General features: G+C 42.6%; 1 protein-coding gene across 2 annotated transcripts; it reads right to left on the bottom strand.

The window, feature by feature from the left end:
* Nucleotides 1-5,769: 5,769 nt before the first annotated feature.
* Nucleotides 5,770-27,952, bottom strand: LOC129860980 (monoglyceride lipase-like). 2 transcript variants are annotated; one of them, XM_055931965.1, is made up of 8 exons: nt 27,732-27,952; nt 26,424-26,568; nt 22,687-22,793; nt 18,298-18,434; nt 13,334-13,444; nt 12,973-13,062; nt 12,096-12,311; nt 5,770-8,167 (listed from the first exon to the last, which is right to left on the bottom strand). In XM_055931965.1, exons 2-8 carry the CDS (start codon nt 26,546-26,548, stop codon nt 8,045-8,047), a joined length of 909 nt encoding a protein of 302 aa, XP_055787940.1. In that variant the 5' UTR covers nt 26,549-26,568; nt 27,732-27,952; the 3' UTR covers nt 5,770-8,044. The 2 variants fall into 2 exon arrangements, with proteins under 2 accessions (XP_055787940.1, XP_055787939.1); XM_055931964.1 differs by lacking the exon at nt 27,732-27,952 and having other exon boundaries at nt 26,424-26,816.

Genomic DNA, 27,952 nt, shown 5'->3' with positions numbered 1-27,952 from the left:
ACAACCCAGAAGCTGTTTTTCAGGCTCTTGGTCTGCTAGTTGGCAGCAGAGTGAACAGGCTGTGGCTCAAGTGGATGAAGTTCTTGGTGATCTTCTTGGCCTTCCTATGACACCGGGTACTGTAGATGTCCTGGGGGGCAGGCAGTGTGCCTCTGGTAATGCGTTGGGCTGACCGCACCGCCCGCAACCACATGGCTTTCCAGCGGGTGGTGCGGTCAGCCCAACGCATTACCAGAGGCACACTGCCTGCCCCCCAGGACATCTACAGTACCCGGTGTCATAGGAAGGCCAAGAAGATCACCAAGAACTTCATCCACTTGCAGTTGCCATACCAGGCTGTGATGCAGCCTGACAGAATGCTCTCGATGGTGCATCTGTAGATGTTTGTGAGGATCTTATGGGCCCTGAATAATTTCTTCAGGCTCCTGGGGGCACTAACATCTTTTCTGTAGGCTGTCTCATCGTTGTTGGTGATCAGGCCTACCCGTGTTGTCGTGTGCAAACTTGATAGAGTTTGAGTTAATTAGTGACATCTGTCTGAATGAGTGGAGCACCAAGCAAATTGCAGATTGGAATCACACTTTTATTATGATCAATATACATTTGGTCAATGCATTTCAATAAGAATGCAGTGTATTTGTATTACCTCTATCTGATTTATAAGGCTCCAACAGGTATTTACACCATATATATATATGGGCCAAATCAAACAGACTCTATTTGTGGCCATTCTCGCAAGAACTTTGTTAAGAACATCTCTAGAGAGTCTTGTCTTGGGTCTGCCTCTGGTGGACAGTACCACAGCGAAGAGTATACGATTATGCTACAACAGTGCCAGTTCTGAACTATATTCCCCAGGGCCTGTAAAACGAGCTACATAAAACTAGTGGTTAATCTCTATGGTAAAACAATGATTGACTCCTTGGGGAGGTTAATCTCTTGGTAGAGACACTGTTTGTTTCACTGGGTAAATGATGCAGGCCTGAGAAAGATTTACAGTGACCGATGGGAGATCCAGATGTTTTGAACGCCTCCCATTGGCTCCTTAAAAAAATAAAATACATTTTAACAAGGCCTTCCATCAGTCTGTGTATATGGGTCACTGACAAAATAATGGACACACTTGAGTAAATGAGGGATACAAAGTATATTGAAAGGTGCTTCCACACAGGTGTGGTTCCTGAGTTAATTAAACAATTAACATCCCATCATCCTTAGGGTCATGTATGAAAATGCTGGGAAGGCTATTTTTCAATGGTTTGTGGAGCATGACAATTATGTAAACCATATGCCATGGCCATGGTCACCAGATCTCAACCCAATTGAAAAGTTATGGGAGATTCTGAAGCGGTGCCTGAGGCAGTGTTTTCCACCACCATCAACAAAACACCAAATGGTGGAATTCCATGTGGAAGAATGGTGTATTATCCCTCCAATAGAGTTCCAAACACATATATAATCTATGCCGAGGTGCATTGAAGCTGTTCTGGCTCGCGGTGGCCCAACACCCTACTAAGATGTTGGTGGTTCCTTCATTTTGGCAGTGATCTCTAGTGACTGTATGGCCTATTCACGATGCCTTTTACAGAACTGTGTTTGTTTGATATATTCTGATTGAAAGAGAACCTAACAGTGGAATAATGGGGACACAGCCAGACTTACTGATGGGTTTGGATAAGAATTTCATGTTGTGTTCATCACAGACATCCATTCTGCATTTACCATTCTACGACTCCAACACAATCATTAAGTTTGCCGACGACACAACAATTGTAGGCCTGATCACCGACAACAATGAGACAGCCTACAGAGAGGAAGTCAGAGACCTGGCAGTGTGGTGCCAGAACAACAACCTCTCCCTCAACGTGATCAAGACTAAGGAGCTGATCATTGACTACAGGAAAAGGAGGGCCGAACAGGCCCCCATTAACATCGACGGGGCTGAAGTGGAGTGGGTCGAGAGCTTCAAGTTCCTTGGTGTCCACATCACCAACAAACTATCATGGTCCAAACACACTAAGACAGTCATGAAGAGGGCATGACAACAGCTTTTCTACCTCGGGAGACTGAAAAGATTTGGCTTGGGTCCCCAGATCCTCAAAAAGTTATACAGCTATACCCTCGATAGCATCCTGACTTGTTGCATCACCGCCTGGTATGGTAACTGCTCGGCATTCGGCCGTAAGGCGCAACAGAGGGGAGTGTGTACGACCCAGTACATCACTGGGGCCAAGCTTCCTGCCATCCAGGATCTATATACTAGGCGGTGTCAGAGGAAGACCCCAAAAATTGTCCGACTCCAGTCACCCAAGTCATAGACTGTTCTCTCTGCTACCGCACGGCAAGCGGTACCGAAGCGCCAAGTCTGGGTCCAAAAGGCTCCTTAACAGCTTCTACCCCCAAACTATAAGACTGCTGAACAATTAATAAAATGGCCACCCGGACTATTTACATTGACCCCCCCCTTTGTTTTTACACTGACGCTACTCGCTGTTTATTATCTATGCATAGTCACTTTAGACCTACATACGTGTACAAATTACCTCAACTAACCTGTATCCCCGCACATCGACTCGGTACCGGTACCCCCTGTAAATAGGCTCATTATTGTTATGTAATTTTATTGTGCCATGTTTCATTTTTTACTTTGATTTATTTAGTAAATATTTTCTTAACTCTATTCCTTGAACTGCATTGTTGGTTAGTGGCTTGTAAGCATTTCACAGTAAGGTTTTATTTACCTGTTGTATTCGGCGCATGTGACAAATATATTTGATTTGATTGTGCGCCCAATATGGCGTCAACCCCATATTATACAATTACAATTTTTATTTAACCTTTATTTAACTAGGCAAGTCAGTTAAGAACAAATTCTTATTTACAATGACAGCGTACTGGGGAACAGTGGGTTAACTACTGCTTTGCTTTATCTTGGCCAGGTCGCAGTTCTCAACTGGCCTACCTGGTTAAATAAAGGTGAAATAAGAACATTTTAAAAACTGCCTTTTTCAGGGGCAGAACGACAAATTTTTACCTTGTCAGCTCAGGGATTCGATCTAGCAACCTTTCAGTTACTGGCCCAATGCTCTAACCACTAGGCTACCTGCTGCCCCAAAATGACTGGACAATCGACAAAATCGGTTTATGGAACACTACAATTCTGTACGTTGATATGACATGTTACAATATGATTGATTTTATGTATGATAAGTATTTTCTCAATGTTCATTGTTTTCTGTTGAGTTAGAATTTGAAATGCCAGAGCCCTTTACATGGCTGGGAGAAATGTTGCATTATATTGCCATCTACAGGCCAATGTGTAATGTCACACTGCACGTTTATGTTAAATTGAGCTATTTAGTAATAAATAATAGACAACTTTGTCAATTTAGTATGATAATATACTTGCTGACTCTTGGATTATTATTGATAAGAAGCTCAATCATTTCCCAATGATCAAACAGACAAGCATCTCCTGACTTTCCACCATCCATATAGTGAAGACCTGATATTGATCACAGTCAACAGGTTGTTTAGGAAAGGAAACAAGGCAAGAAAATAGCTAAAGTCAGATTAGTTCAACAGTCAAGGTTTATTTGTAACATTGTTTGAATAGGTTTTAGCTAATTTAGTAAGTTTCTTGTGTCTCAGTGGTCACAAGTCATTTCAAAACATCATATGTTACAGCAGTTCGTGTCACAAAAATGTTCAGTTTCAGGAATACAAACGACAGATCATTAAACATTGTTCCAACATCTTTCTTCAGTCTCTCATCAACATTTTGTATGTAACCAAAACCATCATAGCACCAGACCTAGGTCAAATACTGGATTTGATGTGTACTCAATTTAGCTTGGGCTTTGCACTTTTGGGACTATTTCATTGGTTCCATTGTACTGGGCAAGCCAAATCAAGTGCAGCTCAACTATTTGAAAGTATGTATCTATTAGACCCAGAGCTGCAGAGAACACCTAGGGCTCTATTCAATCTGTATTGCTGAAGCGTTACAGATTGCACGATAAAAATGTAAACGTTTCTGATTGTTCCGACATCTCCAGCTTTTACCGTGAATGCCATGTCAGCTAACATGAACTTTGTCTTTAAATTTCAATGATACAGATTGAATGGAGCCCCTACTGGCCAAATTTGGCTCACGTCTGATTTTTTTGCCCCCCCTCTAGTTTTCTGAGCAAAAAATACAAGTTTAATTGTTAGACACAAAAAAAGTGAAAACACCAGCAAATCAGCGCCAAGTTATTTTAATTTTGGAAATCTGTTCCAAGTATTCCCACATGTAATAGAGAGATATATCTGATCATTTACAAATGTAAGCAAGGTTTGAAAATATTATGTTTTAGTGAAATGTTATATGTTTTGGTTTCTTGTTGTCAATTTGCAGTCTACAAATTATTTGCAATTATGTTCCGGCCCCCTGACCATCCGCTCCAGAAAATTAAAAAAATCAGCCAGCGGCTGAATCTAGTAGATGATACCTGTCCTACTGTATGAGGTGATTCAGCAATAACTCTTTTGATTGGCTCAAGCCCCTGTCTCTAGAGACTGACTGCTGTTTGGCATGGCTGATTCTAGTGCAGTGTTTCCCAACTCTGGTCCTCCAGTGCCCCCAACAGCACACATTTTAGTTGTAGCCCTGAACAAACACACCTCATTCAGCTCAATGAGGGTTTGATGATTAGTTGACAAGTAGAATCAGGTGTGCTTGTCCAGGCCCACAACAAAATGATATGGGGAGAGTGGGGTAAATTGAGCTGCCCTTGTTTCTAGGAAACCATACTCAGAATGTACCAAATATTTAGAAAGAGATCCTAATTGCATGTAGTCTGGGAAGAAGGAAACCACAAAAGTAGTAAGCAAGTTAGGTCCAGAAAACAGATTTTCACCAAGTCAAATGAATGTATTGATTGTTCTATATGTCAGTTGGGGTCAACCTTTGCATGAAAGTGCATCCTTGTAGCTGTGTAGGCTAATAGTTTGCCTCGGGGTAAGTTGAGCCAATGGCAAGTTGAGCAAATTGAAGCGTTTTCTTCCCAGGCGTGTCCTCTAAGTGTTTTTGCAAAGTGTTTGTTATGTGTTAAGACTGTGTTTAAAATATGCTTAAAATTATTAATAGACATGTGATTGTGTTGCATTGTGTTTCGGAAATAGAGACATGTTTTTAAAAAGGTAGAGGTAATAATTCATTCAGTACAGAAATGTGTAGGTGGCTTAACTTACTCTGTCCTGCGGCTCAACTTAACCCATACCTGAGGTAAGCTATGTTTTCAAAACTAATGTTCATATGAATTATGATTATTTCCAGGGATACCTAACATCCTGAAAAATATGTAGATATCTTTGTTTGAATGCTACAGTATATTTCCCTTGACTGAGAAAAAATGACTCAACTTACCCCACTCTTCCCTACTGTTGGGAACCGGTGTTGGGAAACACTGTTCTAGTGGGTCACATGAGAATGTAGTTTAAGCCCTTCAGCAATGTTCAGTCAGTCTTTAAGTGACCAAGGAGCCAAAGTTATTTTCACACAGGTCATGGGAATAAAGCACAAAGCAACATGAATCACAAACTAAAATAAATTCAACTTCATAAAGGGCCATTCAGATTCTTACTGTACATCCTTTTCAATTTCAGTTATCAGGTATTAGTTCTGAACGCTCAATTAAAAAGTAAGTTGACTATAGTATAAAACCCTTATGTTCCACATCACGTGTACTTTAAAATTAAGAATGCATATCAATACAGTAGACAAGATCAATAAAAGTATTTATGTAGATGCAAACAGAATAATACTTATGTCCTTCACATATTATTCAATACTATCTACTGTATATTACATTTGTTATGAGCAATCTGACAGTTGATATCAATATTTATTGATAAGAACATGTCTGGTTTCAGGAGTAACACATTTACAATTGGACAAATTCTGCCCTTTTCAAATATATGCTACCATATTGTTCTTAAATGTGTGTTATTTAAAAACTGGTCATTCAGTTCACACACACAATGCTGATTTACTTTGTCCAAGATGTCCGACTGTTGTGTTCAACGTAATCTACTCACATTCGCATACGCCGATTCATGGAACGGCTATATCCGGTTTACACAGCACAACTTCACATGGCAGACATTGGATGAATATAACATCTGAATTTCTTCGGCTGTGAGTGATGAAGAAAGAAAACGGCCTCAGCAACAATTTGAATAATTGAATAGATGTGTTGTGCATAAAGATGACTAAAGTGTCTTTTATTAGGAATTTTCTAATCTGACTTCTCTATAGAGCCCCACAGTAGAGGTGTCATAATACCCATAAAACCTAGTGGTCAAACAGGAAAATGGTTCCAATAATTTCTCCATCATTCATTTTTCCCATAGGTGATTTTAGAAACACTTTAAATAAGGGCTGTGTTTCGTGTAGACTTACCCTGGTGTGATGTTTTGATAACCATGTAAATCTCTCTCTGGCAAGGTGACTTTTATCAATATGTTCACCTCTATTTACTCTGATTCGAAAATGCTAATTGGCATCAAAATAGACATGAAAAACTACAAATCCCTGCAAGCTCCTGCACGTCATCTCTAGCTGACACCGTAGATAGTTAATCCAGATTCTTACCTTTGCCTCGATTCAGCTGTCTCGTCCAGATCATCATGGCATTTGTAGTAGTTAATGATTGCCACATCAGCAGCTAATTAGCATTTGATTTTTGGGAGGTAAATACAGGTGAATATATTTATGGTGGAAAAAATGATTGGAACCAGTTCCTTGTTTGACGCCAAGTTTTATGGGTATTATGACTCATACTGTGGTATTCTATATGGCCAACTAAGGAAATTGTCTTTCTGGGCTGGGTATCAGTTAAACTGCAGTACCAAAGCAAAACTGTAGGAGCAGTCAAAACCGTGCTTCTAGACCGAAACCCTGGCCCCTTAGTTGAGTTACTAACAATGGTCTATTGACAAATGTCTAGCCAATTGAATTTCACTTTATTAAATGCTTAACGCATCAGACAATTAGATTCACCAGTCTTCCCCTTACAAAACAACTTCCACCATTTAAAAGAGGAATATCGGTAACATGGATATTTCACATTATACATTAAAATCTGTATTAGTCCTAAGCAATGCAGACTATGGAGAAACACAGATAAATGGTGAGGTTGTAGGTGATGAATTGAGGCCGTCATCTTTTCAATATAGGAACTGCAGCGAAGTGACGCCTTTGTCTGTACACAGCATGTACTGTATAATGATTCACAGCATGCCTCACCTTACTGTGGCGCTCTAATGGATTCAGCCTTTTTTTCATAGGGTTTTTCCTGAGGTGTTGCCATAGTAACGGGCAACTTCTCCATCTTGGGTTGCAGCCACCTATACCCTGCCGTTCTGATAGATGACCACTGGTGGCAGCAATCTGGGGAGTTGGGTGTTCAAACAAGTCCAAAATGTTTGACTCTATAAACAAAGGATCTGAGATACGGTGGGGATAACAAAGGCCAGTTGTCTCCATGGCAACACACAAAAGGGAACACCTCAGCCTGGGTGAATTCAGCATGTTTCTGTTGGCCTATTGAACACTGTGGTTACAAAGGAGGAAAAAAAGACCTCTGTGAATTGCGCCTGGCCTAGCTCTCAGCATTGTTCTCTTTGAACTCAGTACAGGGAGACATGGCTGATATATGTACTATGAACTGCTGCCTGGCAGCAGGGGCACAACTGTTGTCCCTAATGAAGAGCCTAGAAAATCAAGACCTACATTGGCCATGGGGGTCAAAGGTCAATGACAAGTTGACCTTAAGGGAACCTCCTGTGGGCCTCCTGACCTGTCACCCCCCTCTTCCCCCCCAGAGGACCAAGAGCTTTTAAGTCTGACTGACTAGCACAGGGCTGGGGTTGGTTTAAGGTGCAGTTAACTACATTTGTACTGAAAATGATCGCTACTGGTCGGCTAGCAGTAGAGTATGTGCTGTCAGTACAAATGTGTTTAGGTCATACAGTGGGTTGGGGGGTGTAGAGGAGGGGACTAGGAGCCCTGAGAAGGAGACACAGTGAGACGTTCAGAGATCCAGCCAGTGACTTCCTTCAGCACCGATGCCGCTGTCTCTGGGAGTTCATGGTGCAGGGCGTGGTATGCTCCGTCATACACCTGAGAGAGACAACACACACACCGGGGTTTCCATTAGGAAAATGTGGAGCAGGAAATTTGACCGGCAACATTTTAATTTACTGGACATGAGAAATTTAGCGGACCCATATGCAGTTGGTGCATAATCTGATTAGGGCGTCCACCCACGGTGCTCAGAATGACAGAACATGTAAGTGAGGATGCAACGATGTGTGGTCCTTCTTAACCGAATTCTGACGTGCACTTTGAACATGTTAGAATTCCAGTCCACATGTAATTTTCCTCAGCCAACATCACTAGCCTATAGAAGAACATTTTAAGCTACCTATTCTATTGGTCAGCGTGTCGAGAACGAAATGGGACTGTTGTGGGATGATAGATCCCACATTCATACAGCCAGTAGGCCTAAGCTACATACATATTTTTAAAGCATTGAGTTTGATGCAACAGATCAGAACATTTCTTAACATTTTTCTAAACCCAAATGTCTAGACATTATAAGCGCAGCAATGCGCACAAGACAGTAGGCAATGTGCAAATGTTTGTTCTATAATGCAATTAGAAGAAAACAGTTTTCAAAAGAGCACTGCACATGTGAGCAGTTCCATGTGACGGAGATAAAAATATCCGTTAGAAATGTAGAAAGAGATCTAATAGGCTACTTTGAAGCAAGGTAAGACATGTCTCAATATGTATTAAAAGGTTTCAAACAATTTAAGTGTTTTCAAAATGCATACTGCCTCCAGCTCGTTGCAAAGTGCTGATAAAGCATGCCTTCTGTTGCAGTTTTGACGCAGCGTTCAAAACAAATAGGAACTGGGAACTTGGAAATAGACGACTTCTGACTTCAGTGGGTTCAATACAACTGGAAACTGGGGAAAAAACAAGCTCCGACTGGGGATTTGTTTTTTTGAACGGTCATCCAACTCGGAATTCCAACTTGAGAACTCGGGCCTCCTCCTAGAGCTCTGACTTTCTGACCAGAAGACCACTGACGTCATGATTTCACCTCGTGTTTGTCTTGAAAGGACAAAAAGATGCTGCAGCAGCAGCGCTTGCGCTGTCTGACAGATTTTCCACTCAAAGACTATCTGTATACGTGTGATAAATAAGATACATAACGAATATACTGCACACATGTGCCAATTTCATTCATTCCACAAAATGTGTGTTTCTGTGTGTGTGTGTTCCCCCCCTCTCTCTCTGTGTTACCCCCACTCTCTCTGTGTTTCCCCATCTCTCTCTTTGTGTGTGTTTCCCTCTCTCTCTGTGTGTGTGTGTGTTTCCCCCCCCCTCTGTGTGTGTGTGTTCCCCCTCTCTCTCTCTCTCTCTCTGTGTTTCCTCCACTCTCTCTGTGTTTCCCCCACTCTCTCTGTGTTTCCCCATCTCTCTGTGTGTGTGTGTTTCCTCCTTTCTCTCTGTGTGTGTGTTTCCCCTCTCTCTCTCTCTGTGTTTCCCCCACTCTCCCTGTGTTACCCCATCTCTGTGTGTGTGTGTGTTTCCTCCTTTCTCTCTCTTTGTGTGTGTTTCCCCATCTCTCTGTGTGTGTGTGTGTGTTTCCTCCTTTCTCTCTCTGTGTGTGTTTCCTCCTTTCTCTCTCTGTGTGTGTGTTCCCCCTCTCGCTCTCTCTCTGTGTTTCCCCACTCTCTCTGTGTTTCCCCCACTCTCTCTGTGTTTCCCCCACTCTCTCTGTGTTTCCCCCACTCTCTCTGTGTTTCCCTCATCTCTCTCTTTGTGTGTGTTTCCCTCTCTCTCTTTGTGTGTTTCCCTCTCTCTCTTTGTGTGTGTTTCCCTCTCTCTCTGTGTGTGTGTGTTTCCTCCTTTCTCTCTCTCTGTGTTTCCCCCACTCTCTCTGTGTTTCCCCCACTCTCTCTGTGTTTCCCCCACTCTCTCTGTGTTTCCCCCACTCTCTCTGCGTTTCCCCCACTCTCTCTGCGTTTCCCCCACTCTCTCTGCGTTTCCCCCACTCTCTCTGCGTTTCCCCCACTCTCTCTGCGTTTCCCCCACTCTCTCTGCGTTTCCCCCACTCTCTCTGCGTTTCCCCCTCTCTCTCTGTTTCCCCCTCTCTCTCTGTGTTTCCCCCACTCTCTCTGTTTCCCCCACTCTCTCTGTGTTTCCCCCACTCTCTCTGCGTTTCCCCCACTCTCTCTGTGTTTCCCCCACTCTCTCTGTGTTTCCCCATCTCTCTCTTTGTGTGTTTCCCTCTCTCTCTGTGTGTGTGTGTTTCCCCCTCTCTCTCTTTCTCTCTCTGTGTCTCCCCCACTCTCTCTGTGTTTCCCCCACTCTCTCTGTGTTTCCCCATCTCTCTCTTTGTGTGTGTTTCCCTCTCTCTCTGTGTGTGTGTTTCCTCCTTTCTCTCTCTGTGTGTGTGTTTCCTCCTTTCTCTCTCTGTGTGTGTGTGTTCCCCCTCTCGCTCTCTGTGTGTGTGTGCTTCCCTCTCTGTGTATGCTTCCCCCTCTCTCTCTATCTCTGTGTATACAATATACATTGTGATAAAATTATAAAGAATAATAATATAAAATGGTAGTAAATAATAATACAAAAATAATAACAATATAATAGTAACAGTCAATAGTAGAAATGTAATATATGGAAAATGAAACTAACTTATAACTAAAAACGGTAATCTTCACCATTACATCACTACTACTACCACCACCATCATCATTAAACTGCTATCATTACCATTACCACCCATACCACTACTATTTGGAACGATTAGTAGTAAGTAAGTAAGTAATTTAGACGGTTTTGGAATTTTGTTTTGTTTTTCCAACGTTGTACTGTTTACTGTGCAGATGGTATTATCCAGTGTCCCTCAGGCTATGGCAGGAAAATACATATTTGGCTGCAAGAGGAGCCATTGCTCCTTCGCCTATGAGTATTTTTAGTTTTTCCTCTGGGTTTAATAAGTAAAGATTTGGAGTAAATGTAGTCATTTCTGTGAATAATTAATCTCTTTGTGAGGAATATTTCTCACAGTAAAGGAGAAAGTGCATCTCTGTTTCTACCTCCCCTGTCGTGCAGTGACCACATACACGCTCCTCTTTGGTTAGCCATGTCTTTTTATGTCTGCCGGTTTCTATTGCCAATTGATGGTCACTCAGCCTGTACTTGGTAAGGATCTGTCTCTGCTTCGTATCTCTGACAGAGTAGAGATCAGTCAGTTCATATTCTCTGTTTAGGGTCAGATAGCAATTTAGACGGTTTTGGAATTTAGTTTCGTTTTTCCAGTGTTGTAAATATGAGTCCTTTGATTGGTTCATGATTTTGTTTATTGGAATTATTTTTGAAGCAGTGCTGGTGTCAGCTTGGTTGGTTAGGTACAACACCAGCTGACTGAGAGGGCTCGTTTCTGGGCTCAGCTCTTGGGTTTGAAGTGCTTTAAATTGCAGACTTGAATTTGGACTTGCTCTCTCTCTCTCTCTGTGTGTGTGTGTGTGTGTGTACGCCTGTGTGTTTCTCGCTCTCTTGCTCTCTCTCTCTGTGTGTGTGTGTGTGTTTCTCGCTCTCTCGCTCTCTCTCTCATATGTGATGATGTATTTTCTTGGAACAGCCAGTGAAACAAATACAGAATGTTCAAGAGCAGAAAATAGAAAAGTTCAAGAGCAGATAAGATGGTGTCCTTTCTAAATATACTGGCTTGTCTTTATCCGTTTGTATGACTTAGTGTCTGACCTATTCACATCTGTTGAGACATGTGTGGCTTTGGCCTGTCTGCAGTGCTAAGAGTGTGCAAAGTTGTAATCAAGTCAAAGGGTGGCTACTTTGAAGAATCTCAAATATATTTTGGTTTGTTGAACACTTTTTTTTGGTTTCTACATGATTCTATGTGTTATTTCATAGTTTTGATATCTTTACTATTATTCTACAATGTAGAAAATAGAAAAATAAAGAGAAACCCTTGAAACTTTTGACTGGTTCTCTATGTCTCTGGTGCTGGTCCCACCTTAATCTTCTTGTCCGTGCTCTGGGCCATGTCAAACATCATCTGGGACCCTCTAATGTCACACAGCTTGTCGTCGTCACCATGGAGAAGCAGGAAGGGCCAGGTGATGGCAGGGACCTCTCTCTCGATCCGCGCCGCCGCGCCCATCAGCTGCATGCCAAATGACACACGCATCCCACCGTGATAGTTCAACTCGTCATTGTCATACGCCTCAACCTGCAGGGTAAAAGGAAGGGACTTTTGAGTGACCACTGAGCATGTTTAATTTCCTTTAGACGTTCACTGATAGTATCCCACAGGGTACTTGGCTTTCTCAATATTGACACATGATGCAAATACTACTCTACAAGATCTGGCCTGAATACATTGTGTACAGTATATTTGAATAATTAACAAATGGAGAACTGTAACACTCATGACCTATTTTCTGCCTAGAAGCTTGACACCAAACCTGCACCTGCCTTTGTTGTGATAAGTGCACTTCCTCAACACAACAGGTATTGAAAGGAGGGAAGGGTGATAGCCCGATACCCATTGTTGTCTGTTGCTTCCTTTGTTTAAGGGTAGCTTTGGGTGTAAACAGAGAGCTGGACGACGTGACAAATTCCTAGGCCTGGATCTCAGTCAAGCTTCTATTGTGGAGCAGCCTTTGAAACGGCAAAACACACACAACACAAACCCAGACATATGGGCTCCTATCCAGTCTTATCTCCAACTCTCTTTCTTCATTCAATCACGTTGTCCCTTGCAACTAAATAAACTCTTTAACTCTAACTTCTACATCCTAAACATCTGCTTCATGTATTTGCACACGGATGTATATACACACAAGCAAGCATGCACACACACACACACACATTCCATAGATCAGTCTCACCTGTTTTTGGTCCCGTGAAACCCATTTAGACTCAATAGAGCCCAGAGAGAGACTAGGCACCATGTGATTTAGGACTTTAGCCAGGAACACCTGTAGACAACAAAGAAGGAAATCCACAGCGATTACAAAGGCATGTAGGGAACTAATACAGCTCTGGTCAGTGGTTAAGTAGTTGTAAAAACAAATGGTATGGTACTGAGTTGTATGGAGCTGTAGACATTGGTGACCCGCTAAATGAGAAGGGACTGGGTGCAGGTGAAACCATAGAACTAGAAATCCCAGAACGGACATCCTCATTCAAGTTATTGGGAGGATGATGGGTGGGCAGCAAGTAAAGCATATTTGTATGGTTGAAACCCACCTTGAAGGGTGTGGCAGATTCTGGGTTCATCTTGACCATAGGAGCAATCAGAGCCACACCGGCAAAGTCATTTGGTCGTTCACACGCCGTCAGAATGGAAATGGCTCCACCCTGAATGAAAGGGGAAAAGGAAGAGAAGTTATGACGTCTTCTGTGATTTAAATCAAATAAGCAAGGGTAAACTAATTAGGAGATGCACAACCGCTTTCTAGAATTAATCAATTTGGCACAGATAATTCTTGATGTTTTTCTGGGAGACCAATTTGTTTGAACAGTGTTTGTCTGCCCAGATATTTGAATATTCATGAGAGTGGGGGCCTCTATCGAGTGAGCCTCTTTTGAGTGAGCCTCTAAATAGATCACATATATAGCACGAACATAGCTAGATCTATTTAGTAATAACCATACAATTTGTCTCAGTTGGTAGAGCAAGGCTGGGTAGTTGGTTTGATTCCCGGGACCACCCAGAGGTAAAACGTATGCACGCATGACCAAGTTGCTTTGGATAAAAGCATCTGCTAAATGGCATATACAGTGCATTCGGAAAGTATTCAGGCCCCTTCCCCTTTTTGTTACGTTACAGCCTTATTCTAAAATGGATTAAGTAAAAAAAATGTCCTCTATCTACATACAATACCCCATAATGACAAAGCGAAAACAGGTTTTAGACATTTTTTCAAATGTATTAAAAATAAAATAAAGAAATACCTTATTTACATAAGTATTTACACCCTTTGCTATGAGACTCAAAATTGAGCTCAGGTACATCCTGTTCCCATTGATCATCCTTGAGATGTTTCTACAACTTGATTGGACCCCACCTGTGGTAAATTCAATTGATTGGACATGATTTGGAAAGGCACACACCTGTCTATATAAGGTCCCACATTTGACAGTGCATGTCAGAGCAAAATCCAAGCAATGAGGTTTTTTATTTTTATTTCACCTTTATTTAACCAGGTAGGCTAGTTGAGAACAAGTTCTCATTTACAACTGCGACCTGGCCAAGATCAAGCAAAGCAGTGCGACACAAACAACAACACAGAGTTACACATGGAATAAACAAGCGTACAGTCAATAACACAACAGAAGAAAAAAAGAAAGTCTATATACAGTGTGTGCAAATGGCGTGAAGAGGTAAGGCAATAAATAGGCCATAGTAGCAAGTAATTACAATTTAGCTAAATTAACACTGGAGTGATAGATGTGCAGATGTAGAAATACTGGTGTGCAAAAGAGAAGAAAAGTAAATAAAAACAATATGGGGGTGAGGTAGGTAGATTAGATGGGCTATTTACAGATGGGCTATGTACAGCTGCAGCGATCGGTTAGCTGCTCGGATAGCTGAAGTTAGTGAGAGAAATATAAGTTAGTGAGGGAAATATAAGTCTCCAGCTTCAGCGATTTTTGCAATTCATTCCAGTCAGTCATTGGCAGCAGAGAACTGGAAGGAAAGGCAGCCAAAGGGGGTGTTGGCTTTGGGGATGACCCGTGAGATATACCTGCTGGAGTGCGTGCTACAGGTGGGTGTTGTTATCGTGACCAGTGAGCTGAGATAAGGCAAAGCTTTACCGAGCAAAAACGTATAGATGACAGGTTGAAAGAATTGTCCAGAGAGCTCCGAGACAGGATTGTGTCGAGGAACAGATCTGGGGAAGGGTACCAAAACATTTCTGCAGCATAGAAGGTCCCCAAGAACATAGTGGCCTCCATCATTCTTAAATGGAAGACGTTTGGAACCACCAAGACTCTTCTTAGAGCTGGCCGCCCGGCCAAACTGAGCAATCGGGGAAGAAGGGCCTTGATCAGGGAGGTGACCAAGAACCCGATGGTCACTCTGACAGAGCTCCAGAGTTCCTCTGTGGAGATGGGAGAAACTTCCAGAAGGACAACCATCTCTGCAGCCCTCCACCAATCAAGCCTTTATGGTAGAGTGGCCAGACGGAAGCCAATCCTCAGTAAAAGGCACATGACAGACCGCTTGGAGTTTGACAAAAGGCACCCAAAGGACTCTCAGACCATGAAAAACAAGATTTTCTGGTCTGATGAAACCAAGATTGAACTCTTTGGCCTGAATTCCAAGTGTCACGTCTGGAGGAAACCTGGCACCATCCCTACAGTGAAGCATGGTGGAGGCAGCGTCATGCTGTGGGGATGTTTTTCAGCGTCAGGGACTGAGAGACTAGTCAGGATCGAGGAAAAGATGAACAGAGCAAAGTACAGAGAGATCCTTGATGAAAACCTGCTCCAGGAGCGCTCAGGACCTCGGACTGGGGCGAAGGTTCACCTTCCAACAGGACAACAACCCTAAGCACACAGCTAAGACAACGCGGGAGTGGCTTCGGGGCAAGTTTATGAATGTCCTTGAGTGGCCCAGCCAGAGCCCGGACTTGAATACGATCGAACATCTCTGGAGAGACTTGAAAATAGCTCTGCAGCGACGCTCCCTATCCAACCTGACAGAGTTTGAGAGGATCTGCAGAGAAGGATGGCAGAAACTCCCCAAATACAGGTGTGCCAAGCTTGTAGTGTCATACTCAAGAAGACTAAAGGCTGCAATCACTGCCAAAGGTGCTTCAACAAAGTACTAAGTAAAGGGTCTGAATACTTATGACAATGTGATATTTCAGTTGTTTTTTTTGCTTTCTCATTATGGGATTTTATGTGTAGATTGATGAGGGGAAAAAACTATTTAATCAATTTTAGAATAAGGCTGTAACGTAACAAAATGTGGAAAAAGTCAAGGGGTCTGAATACTTTCCCAAATGCACTGTATAATGAATATATTCTGTGTATCTCTTGGATCTCTCTAATAACTAATCAAGAGAGACCACAAATGCCGACAGTACTTAGCACCTCTGAACAGTGTCTGCAGTCAATCTCTTTTGAGTTCACACAACAAAGACTTTGGAAGTCATCAACCAGTTAACACATTGTTAAAATACTCCAAACCCTAGGTGGCAGTAGCGATGTTTGGCATTGCATATCCGTGCGTATTGCTTATGGTCTAGATGTCAAGCGATCTGCGCTAATGTTGCTATTTTGTAGAAAGCCATTATTGATACCAGCCAGATGGCCAGAGTTAGATAACTACCTAGCAAGATGACAAAGAAACAATTTAATTCCCTCTCCATAACCCCATACTGCCAGTGCCAGCCCATAGCCAAACGTTTACCTAGCTAGCTAACGTTAGCATATTTGCTAGTTAGTACAACATAGCTAGCTAGCTAAGGACAATGCTAAGGATCAGCTAACACAGGCAGCTGTTTCATGGAAACTAGTTAATCCATTGTGATTTAATTATAATGTCAATACTAGCTACAGTGGTTAGCTAGCTTGGAGGAAGTATTTAGTGTTGTGTGCATTGCGTCTGTGCACTTAGCTAGCTACCACCCATAGCCTACATTGCATATGAAGTGTTACTGGCTCATCCATTGGTGTATGGAGAAAATGCCCAATTCTTTCCTTTTTTCTGTTGGCTCCCCCACGTGGGGGTTTGTGTTCTCTGATTGGCTCAAAGTCAATTTGTTGGCCAATGACGAGCATTGCAAGTAGAATCGGGAGGTTTGTCGCAACTCGGTCAGCACGCTGCAAGTACCGCTTTTGTTCTGTGTTGACAGACCACAGGCTTCAGGTCTTTAAAAACTTCTTAGGGATAGGAGTCCTGCTAGCGGGACAACTTCCGTTGAAACTGGCGAGCGAGCAATTCCAATAAATAATCATAAATATTATGAATTGTAAATATTTATGTACATATAAGTGTCTTATATCGGCTGAAAGCTTAAATTCTTGTTAATATAACTCCACTGTCCGATTTACAGTAGCTATTACTGCGAAAACATGCCATGCGATTGTTTGAGGACGGCGCCCCACGTCAAAATATTTTTCCACCTGCACAGGTTTCATACATTCACAAATAATGATTAGATATTCACTTACTTTTTGAAAATCTTCCTCTGATTTGTCATGTTGATTGAGACCACAGGCTTCAGGGCTTTAATGCCAATAGTGGTGGTAGTATTTGCCCGACACAAGAAGTGCACAATTTGACGCTGCTCGTACATTACAGTCTCAAGGCATCAGACATGGGTTCTAAGCAATGCTTTGTCCTTTCATTTGGGGCTGGTTTCCCAGACACAGATTAAGCCTAGTCCTGGACTAAAAATTACTTTAAATGGCGCTCCTCCATTGAGCATACCTTTTAGTCCTAGACTAAGCATCATCTCTGTCCGGGAAGCCGGCCCACATGCCTGTAAAATGCCAAGCCTTACCTCACTCCACAGGCTTTTCCATTACAATAACTTCCCATTAAAACGTCCTGTTTAAATGTTTACGTTCAGACGTTCTAAACATTTACTCTACTAAAATTGCCTACGTTCCAGTCATAGTGAAGCAAAGTACTGCAGGTCAAACCCAGGGGAAGGCTGTCTATATGTGCATGGCTGGTGGTACATGAGGGAATCTAAAGGATTGCTATCACAATGAGGATCTTGACCTATAGGCTACAGGTGGTTTCCATTGTGCGTGGGCTTTACGTCACAGAAGCAGACTTCAGTCATAGAACAGCAGAACAAGCAAACAGACAGGAAAGAGCAGCACGGAAGGGAAACGAGGCCTCTAATGCTAAATACGGTAAATCCTTTTGAAAGCCTGACTTGGCACTATTGGTTCTTACAAAGCTAGACTTTCAAAGGACACCATCTCCCAAGAGTTTGTAGAATAAATGATGGCATACACGTCAGCTGTGATCTGTGGTCATTTGAGTCACACTGAGTGCAGGGGTGTTGAATGCAGGCCTTGTCTAATGTTTGTGTGATGGATATAGCCTTAAGGTAACCCTGGCCCTATGACCTCTGAGAAAACAGTTTGTCCTGTATTGTACTGAGAGGTAAACATACCATAGCCCCTGGCAATAATACAGTCTCAATGTTTGGTCAGGGAGGAGACTAAAGAGGGTACCGCACCATAGAATGTCCAATGATGAAGATTGGCAGGTCAGGGTGTCGTCCCTTCATCAGGTCAATGTGCTGGAGGGAGTCTCTGACAAACACCTGGAAGTCCTTAATATTCATCCTGTCTCCTTCACTCTGGCCATGGCCAACTGATGGAGGGAGAGAGAGACACGAGATGAAACGAGAGAAACTACTGAGTTAGAGACAAGAGGGGAATAAATTGCTCACTCTCCCCCTCTTACTCTCTGTACAGAAAAGAGGGAGAGCAAAGAGAGCCATCTCCATCCCTGTACATGTCAATCCACGTGCTAGCCATCCATCCCTCCTCCCATTTCCTTCCAACACTTTGCTCTGAACATGCCAATGAAGACAGTGTTTCCCCTATATGCATTCAGCAGCGGCACACAACTGCTGCTAAATAGTGGCTACCACAATATATATATATATATATATATATATATTACATACACATATATATATAAGTACCAGTTCAAACTTTGGACACAGCTACTCATTCAAGGGTTTTTCTTTATTTTGACTATTTTCTACATTGTAGAATAATAGTGACGACATCAAAACTATGAAATAACACATATGGAATCATGTAGTAAACAAAAAAATGTAAACAAATCAAAATATATTTGAGATTCTTCAAAGTAGCCACCCTTTGCCTTGATGACAGCTTTGCACACTCTTGGAATTCTCTCAACCAGCTTCACCTAGAATTCTTTTCCAACAGTCTTGAAAGAGTTCCCACATATGCCGAGCATTTGTTGGCTGCTTTTCCTTCACTCTGCAATCCAACTCATCCCAAACCATCTCAATTGGGTTGAAGTCGGGTGATTGTGGAGGCCAGGTCATCTGATGCAGCACTCCATCACTCTCTTTCTTGGTCAAATAACCCTTACACAGCCTGGAGGTGTGTTTTGGGTCATTGTCCTGTTGAAAAACAAATGATAGCCCCACTAAGCACAAACCAGATGGGATGGCGTATTGCTGCAGAATGCTGTGGTAGCCATGCTGGTTAAGTGTGCATTGAATTCAAAATAAATCACAGACAGTGTCACCAGCAAAGCACCCCACACCATCACACCTCCTACTCCATGCTTCACGGTGGGAACCACACATGCAGAGATCATCCATTCACCTACTTTGCGTCTCATAAAGACACGGCGGTTGGAACCAAAAATCTCATATTTGGACTCATCAGACCAAAGGACAGATTTCCACAGGTCTAATGTCCATTGCTCGTGTTTCTTGGCCCAAGCAAGTCTCTTCTTATTATTGGTGTCCTTTAGTAGTGGTTTCTTTGCAGCAATTTGACCATGAAGGCCTGATTCACGCATTCTCCTCTGAACAGTTGATGTTGAGATGTGTCTCTGTGAAGCATTTATTTGGCTTCAATCTGAAGTGCAGTTAACTCTAATGAACTTATCCTCTGCAGAAAATGTAACTCTGGATCTTCCTTTCCTGTGGAGGTCCTCATGAGTGCCAGTTTCATCATAGTGCTTGATGGTTTTTAATACTGCACTTGAAGAAACTTTCAAAGGTCTTGACATTTTCCAGACTGTCGTTTCTCTTTGCTTATTTGAGCTGTTCTTGACATAATATGTACTTGGTCTTTTACCAAATAGGGCTATCTTCTGTATACCACCCCTACCTTGTTACAACACAACTGATTGGCTAAAACACATTAAGAAGGAAAGAAATTCCACAAATTAACAAGGCACACCTGTAAATTGAAATGCATTCCAGGTGACTACCTCATGAAACTGGTTGAGAAAATGCAGAGTGTGCAAAGCTGTCATCAAGGCAAAGGACGGCTACTTTGAAGAATCTAAAATATATTTAGATTGTTTTCACTTTTTTGGTTACTACATGATTCCATATGTGTTATTTCATAGTTTTGATGTCTTCACTATTATTCTCCAATGTAGATAATAGTAACAATAAAGAAAAACCCTTGAATGAGTAGGTGTGTCCAAACTTTTGACTGGTACTGTATGTATATACACTGCTCAAAAAAATAAAGGGAACACTAAAATAACACATCCTAAATCTGAATGAATGAAATATTCTTATTAAATACTTTTTTCTTTACATAGTTGAATGTGCTGACAACAAAATCACACAAAAGTTATCAATGGAAATCAAATTTATCAACCCATGGAGGTCTGGATTTGGAGTCATCACACTCAAAATTAAAGTGGAAAACCACACTACAGGCTGATCCAACTTTGATGTAATGTCTTTAAAACAAGTCAAAATGAGTGTGTGTGGCCTCCACGTGCCTGTATGATCTCCCTACAACGCCTGGGCATGCTCCTGATGAGGTGGCGAATGGTCTCCTGAGGGATCTCCTCCCAGACCTGGACTAAAGCATCCGCCAACTCCTGGACAGTCTGTGGTGCAACGTGTTGTTGGTGGATGGAGCGAGACATGATGTCCCAGATGTGTTTAATTGGATTCAGGTCTGGGGAACGGGCGGGCCAGTCCATAGCATCAATGCCTTCCTCTTGCAGGAACTGCTGACACACTCCAGCCACATGAGGTCTAGCATTGTCTTGCATTTGGAGGAACCCAGGGCCAACCGCACCAGCATATGGTCTCACAAGGGGTCTGAGGATCTCATCTCGGTACCTAATGGCAGTCAGGCTACCTCTGGCGAGCACATGGAGGGCTGTGCGGCCCCCCAAAGAAATGCCACCCCACACCATGACTGACCCACGCCAAACCGGTCATGCTGGAGGATGTTGCAGGCAGCAGAACGTTCTCCACGGCGTCTCTCAGTTGGTAGAGCATGGCGCTTGCAACGCCAGGGTTGTGGGTTTGATTCCCACGGGGGGCCAGTACAAAAAAAAAAGTATGGATGTATGTACTAGTAAGTCGCTCTGGATAAGAGCATCTGCTAAATGACTTAAATGTAAATGTAAATGTCTCCAGACTCTGTCACGTCTGTCACATGTGCTCAGTGTGAACCTGCTTTCATCTGTGAAGAGCACAGGGCGCCAGTGGCGAATTTGCCAATCTTGGTGTTCTCTGGCAAATGCCAAACGTCCTGCACGGTGTTGGGCTGTAAGCACAACCCCCACCTGTGGACGTCGGGCCCTCATACCACCCTCATGGAGTCTGTTTCTGACCGTTTGAGCAGACACATGCACATTTGTGGCCTGCTGGAGGTCATTTTGCAGGGCTCTGGCAGTGCTCCACCTGCTCCTCCTTGCACAAAGGCGGAGGTAGCGGTCCTGCTGCTGGGTTGTTGCCCTCCTACGGCCTCCTCCACGTCTCCTGATGTACTGGCCTGTCTCCTGGTAGCGCCTCCATGCTCTGGACACTACGCTGACAGACACAGCAAACCTTCTTGCCACAGCTCGCATTGATGTGCTATCCTGGATGAGCTGCACTACCTGAGCCACTTGTGTGGGTTGTAGACTCCGTCTCATGCTACCACGAGAGTGAAAGCACCGCCAGCATTCAAAAGTGACCAAAACATCAGTCAGGAAGCATAGGAACTGAGAAGTGGTCTGTGGTCACCACCTGCAGAACCACTCCTTTTATTGGGGGTGTCTTGCTAATTGCCTATAATTTCCACCTTTTGTCTATTCCATTTGCACAACAGCATGTGAAATTTATTGTCAATCAGTGTTGCTTCCTAAGTGGACAGTTTGATTTCACAGAAGTGTGATTGACTTGGAGTTACATTGTGTTGTTTAAGTGTTCCCTTTTACATTTTAAAAATGGGGATGGAAAAACATTTTCAGTGTAAACTTAAAAGACTAAAACCAGATAAAGTATAATGGAGCAATATACTGCATAATTTTAATTTGATTATTTTTGAGAAATAACAATCACTAAAATAGACATTCAGGGAGAATCTAAAATGTAAAAAATGGCATAGCATAGATTTTGTTATAATGTTTGAGTCACTCAGATAGCATAAAAACAAGGTATTAGCCATGGCAAAATGTGTATAATTGCAGGAAATTAGCTTTAAAATTTAACCCCCCGCTAACCTTGCCACCGCTGCTGAAAGAAAACATTCAGAACATGTCCCTTTCTCTCGCATAGCTTCCACTGATAATCGTGCAATGGAAGCCCATTGGTGTCTATCAGGCGATGCTGTTCTTTGCTCCTCTGCAGTGAAGGGTGTGTGTGTGTGTGTGTGTGTGTGTGTGTGTGCATGCTCGTCTGTGTCAAACATCCCACTCTCACCTAATGATTCAATATTTTGGTTATTACTTTGAAACTCAAGGGAAAAAGATTTGACTGTCGTAGACAAATGGCATGCATTAACACCATCCTCATTACTGTATAATAATCTTAGAATAGGTCATTTCTGTTGCGTAAAATAAGTGCTACCCCTGTGGCTCTGTAAGAGGTGCTGCAGGGTGTTTAACTCACCATGGTCGTGTGCAAAGACAAGCAGAGACTGTTCTTTCAGGGTCTGGGCGATCTCATCATACGGCCCACAATGTTCCCCTGCCCCATGGGCCACGAACACCAGAGCCCTGCAAGAAATGGGGAAGGAGAAGTCAGTCACATTACATGCACATCAGCACATGGACACACATTAACAACAACATCCTTGTGATCACCATCAAGGGTTTCATCAGAATAAAACGGCCCACATCCTCCAGCAATAGCAGTTATCAGAACCGCGACACACCCTTGTTTGCCCACAGAGCAGCAGAGTTAAGTGGAACCAGACAGAGGACTAATCTCCAAAAACAGACACATAGCCATGAGAAAGAGCAGGGAACCAATCCAGCTTGCCAGTGCTGCTTTAGTTCCTGCTTATAACCAGTTTGCAAAACTAAGTGAAGCTCTCAGTCAGTGGCAATTAGCCTGAATGTGTTCAGAGAAGGAGATGTGAGAGTGGCTGTTCATTAAACTTCATTAGTATCTCTGTTCCAGTTTCTCTCTCTCTTTCATTCTCTCATTCTTATTTGAGAGCCTCCAGCTGGCTAGAGCTTCCCATGTACTTGTTGGCTAAGGAGTTTCTCAAAGCGCACCTTTGTGTGAACATAATGTTCCCAACACACATGGGACAGTAGGACCTCTATAGAGCTAATCTCAGTATATTCAGTGTCTTGAGAATGGTAGTAGGGAGTCAAAATTCTCTCCCTCCCTCAATCTCGCCAAGGAATTTGAAACCCACTTGTCTCCCAGAATGTGGCTTTGAAACAGGCTTATCAAATGCTGCCTCTAGCTTGAAAGAACATCAAGTTTTCCCGCAGCATGAAACAAGCCAAGATGATAATCATCTTTATGAGATGCAGACTGAACTCTGTTTAATAGCACACGGACTGATATCCACCATGAATAGATTAATTCACTCAAACACAATAAGACTGGTCAATCTCTATGGCATATCAAGCTGCACGTGTGTAGTCGAGGTAGGGAGAGTTTGTAAATGGCCAGGGCCTGAACACTGGCATCTTAATCAGATCAAGGGACTAAGCTGCTCAACACTCCAGGTCCATAGCCCTGACTACAGACTGTGTGAGACAGACTGTGTCAGGCCCTGGCCATTTACAAACTCTCCCTACCTCGACTACACACGTGCAGCTTGATATGCCATAGAGATTGACCAGTCTTATTGTGTTTGAGTGAATTAATCTATTCATGGTGGATATCAGTCCGTGTGCTATTAAACAGAGTTCAGTCTGCATCTCATAAAGATGATTATCATCTTGGCTTGTTTCATGCTGCGGGAAAACTTGATGTTCTTTCAAGCTAGAGGCAGCATTTGATAAGCCTGTTTCAAAGCCACATTCTGTGTGTGTGTGTGTGTGTGTGTGTGTGTGTAAGTGAGTAGTGAGAGAGACTAAACGCAATAAGACAAACATTCAAGAAAGCCTTGTTGGGTAAGGAAATTATTGTAATCCTGATTCAATTGTGTAAAACATCAATAGTGGAATGATCCACTTAACTACATACAGTGTGTGTGTGTGTGTGTGGACACGTTTTAATATACTTGTGAGTATATTAAATGCTTGTTGAAAAGTCCTCACAATAATAGCAAACCAACAAAAATTCAGAGAAGTGAGGACATTTTGCTGGTCCTCACTTGTAAAAAGGCTATTTTAGGCTTAGGGGTTAGGGTTATAATTATAAACCTAACTCCTAACTCCCTAACATAACCAATAACCCTAATTATAACCCTAACCCCTAACTCCCTAACCTAACCAATAACCCTAATTATAACCCTAACCCCTAACTCCCTAACCTAACCAATAACCCTAATTATAACCCTAACCCCTAACTCCCTAACATAACCCTAACCCTTAGGGAGTTAGGGGTTAGGGTTATAATTAGGGTTATTGGTTATGTTAGGGAGTTAGGGTTATAATTAGGGTTATTGGTTATGTTAGGGAGTTAGGGCTATAATTAGGGTTATTGGTTAGGTTAGGGGTTAGGGTTATAATTAGGGTTATTGGTTAGGTTAGGGAGTTAGGGGTTAGGGTTATAATTAGGGTTATTGGTTAGGTTAGGGAGTTAGGGTTATAATTAGGGTTATTGGTTAGGTTAGGGAGTTAGGGGTTAGGGTTATAATTAGGGTTATTGGTTAGGGGTTAGGGTTATAATTAGGGTTATTGATTAGGTTAGGGATTTAGGGTTAGGGTTAGGTTTTAATTTTAGGGTAAGGTTTAGCAGTATTTCTCAAGTTAAAAAAATTGCATGAAAACGAGTCGTCTATCTTTGAATGACAACAAACACTTCATTGAAGAATCTCTACTGTTGACCAATGACCGACAAAGGGGCGTAGATTTTGGCTCCGAACTTCAGCTTTTCGAGAAAACAAAATGGTGTGCACAAACAGCCCCCCCAAAAAACGGGCCGAAGACCAAAACGAACAAAAACTTCCCAGAATGTCATCATAATATATGCACGAACTGTTCCGGATGGGAAGCACACAGATGCCTTTACTCTTTATATGCCCAGTCAGTGATGTCATCAATGGACATGTATGGCAGAAATGGCATGTGGTTGATGTTACAACACATTTTTAAACAAGCATTTATTTTATTTTAATCCAACCTTTAAACCCTGAGGGGCTGGATCTCACAAAATCATAAAGTGGAGAATCCATAGCTTGTAGAGATTTATACCAAAATGGTCATTTTTATAAATGATGCCACCACATGAACAGAAAGCCCCAAAATATGTTTCTCTCTGATTTTCCCACCCCCATATGAGATGCCAAATACTAGCCTCCAGTCTAGAATAGCATGTGCTAAACAAACAGTGCTCTACTATAAACCGACCCACACTACTGTTAGTAGAAGTTATTAAATTAGCAGTATTCTAGGGACCTGATGTAACCATAGTAACAGCATGTCTGTAGTAAGACTGTGCTGCTGAGGAGGATGAATGGTTGCTGCAGTAACCGTTGCTAGACCACAGTGCAGGCATGTAAACGGTTGTTGTTGTTGTGTGAGATGTGGGTGTACTGTACTTACTGTACTGTGCCATTGGACTAGCCTGCACTCTGTGTACACTGACTGTAATGTTGATTGAATTAGGTTCATACACTAGCAGTGACGTTCTGTAGCCTGGCCTATATGACAGGAGCTGTGTGTGTGATCCGAGACAGATTCTCAATCCGCCCACAAACAAGGAACATGCTTACATGTTTATAGAGAAGTGTAACCACAAACACCCTGTCAGAGCTAGCATGAGTCAGTTGTAGGCTACTGCAAGCTCCATGGTTTGGTGTGACACTAGCTTGACTACAGTCCAGATGTTGTGTGCCTCTGTTTCCAGGGCCAACTCTCTGTCTCTGATGTATTGGAGTCTGTTCCATTTTAAATGGTGTTATGGGGTGAGGGGGCAGGGACCAAGGACAGGTGCATAATAACTTACTGTATTGAAAACGTTATGTTGTATCTTATTTGAGTCTGACAGACTCTAACAGGCTGGTGTAGCCTCAAAAATATATTATCTCTGTGGAAAATGTTACTTTTTATTATAGGATACATAGCAGTGGACGTTCTATTAAATATTAAATGCATTGTTTATGATTTCAAAAATACACGCACAACCTCCGGACATGGCAGGTGACGAAAACAATGTCGTTGTCTTCGATCATCCACGCTCTTTTATGGATTATGCCTCGTTTTACACATTCCACTGACCTTGGGGGGCCCTCCGGCTCCCAGTAGCGGCAGAACAAGTGCTGTCCGTCGGCGTTGACGATGTGCTGCAAGTCGGCGTAGGGGACACCTTGCGGAGTCCGCCGCGGAGCTCCTGGTTCGGGCATGGAGGCGCCGAGGACCCACTCTGCAACATAAACACGGAGCACGGATATTAGGTCGGTGCTGTACAGGTAGGACAGACCGGCGAAAAACAAGCACGTGACTAAGACGTTCATTGTTCGCTATTTTTCATTCATTTGCTGGCTGGCTGGTGGTCAGCAGCAAGCGATTCCGCAGTTTACAAATATTTTGTTCAATTCAATACAGCGATCTACGTCACGGAAGCGTAAGCCTATGTTCAACTCGCCTCTCCCCGGGTGACTGTGGTCACGCTTCACCACAACCCCTCCCCCTTCACGCTCAGCAGCTGACTTTTATGGCAAGTGCACATTAAATGGATAGCTATATAGTCTCATGTTACAGTAACAATAGGCTGTGCTTGACATGGGCAGACGCTCACCTCAGCTGGGTACCAGCGCTTCAAATGTTCTACTGCTTGAGCTCCTGTTCCTCTTATAGAGTATTAACTCAAAAGTACTGTGGAGCTCCTGCACCTAAACATAAACAGTACCGGCACTCTGACAATAGGCTACAGTGCAGTCAAGGTGACTGAATGTAGGCTACAGAATGAATGTCGTGCAAAAGAGGCTGTCATAAAAAATTAACCGCGCTATTTCCTGAGGTCTAGTTTGACTAAATTGTAATAATAACCTATATCAAGTTGATGTAGGCTTGTGAAACCAAATATAAATGTTAACGAATGTGCGCCTTGGAATAGGCTATGTGTCAATTAACTATTGATGACAGTGCTTCTGATAAGCTATAAATAGATTGACCACAGTCTCAAGGGACATGAGGGGGCACTGTCGACAACACTACCAGTTTTGGCACTGTCGAAAGTGGGGTCAAATAGCATACACAAGAATACATATAGCCAGAAATGCTATAAATACTTTTATGTTATTTTTGATAGCCTGTGTCAAAAATATGGGTCCACAGTCCATTGTTTCAACATATACAATTTTGCTACTTATAACAATGTAGCTAAACGTGACATTTTTGTGATTTAACTGGCATACCTGTCACATTTGTTACATTATTATTAGTAGCAACATTGTATCTGTTGAATAAAATTCAATATTCAGAGGTGGACAGTAAACTCTTGGCTGAGATAACAGCAAGAAATGGAAACGATGCTTGAGGTCTTGTTTTTATAATGATGATGACTGGCAAAAAAAGTTGACCAACCTTATGTCCTGAAAGGTCTGTCGAGTTTCTGCTTCCTCTCACACGGCTCTCTCTTCCTTTTCAGCTCTTTCGGTTGAAGTTGCGTGGCTGCTTGTAGGTAATGCGTGCGAAAGGAAACACCAAATACACACACTGACTGAAACCCATTTCCAGCAGGCGGATGGAGCTTCACGTACTAGACCAAAATGCCTCTTGTCCTGCTCTTTCTCTCTCTCTCTCTC

The sequence above is a fragment of the Salvelinus fontinalis genome, chromosome 8 (assembly GCF_029448725.1).
Source record: "Salvelinus fontinalis isolate EN_2023a chromosome 8, ASM2944872v1, whole genome shotgun sequence".
NCBI lineage: Eukaryota > Metazoa > Chordata > Actinopteri > Salmoniformes > Salmonidae > Salvelinus > Salvelinus fontinalis.
This window is presented reverse-complemented; position numbering and strand designations above follow the sequence as displayed.

Coding starts and splice junctions, on each gene's coding strand:
- LOC129860980 (XM_055931964.1), bottom strand. CDS start 26,659: ATGAACGTCTTAGTCACGTGCTTGTTTTTCGCCGGTCTGTCCTACCTG. Junction 13,445..18,297: donor TCATCATTGGACATTCTATG/GTGCGGTACCCT, acceptor CCTTTCATTCAG/GGTGGAGCCATTTCCATTCT. Junction 12,312..12,972: donor TTTCACGGGACCAAAAACAG/GTGAGACTGATC, acceptor TTTACCCTGCAG/GTTGAGGCGTATGACAATGA.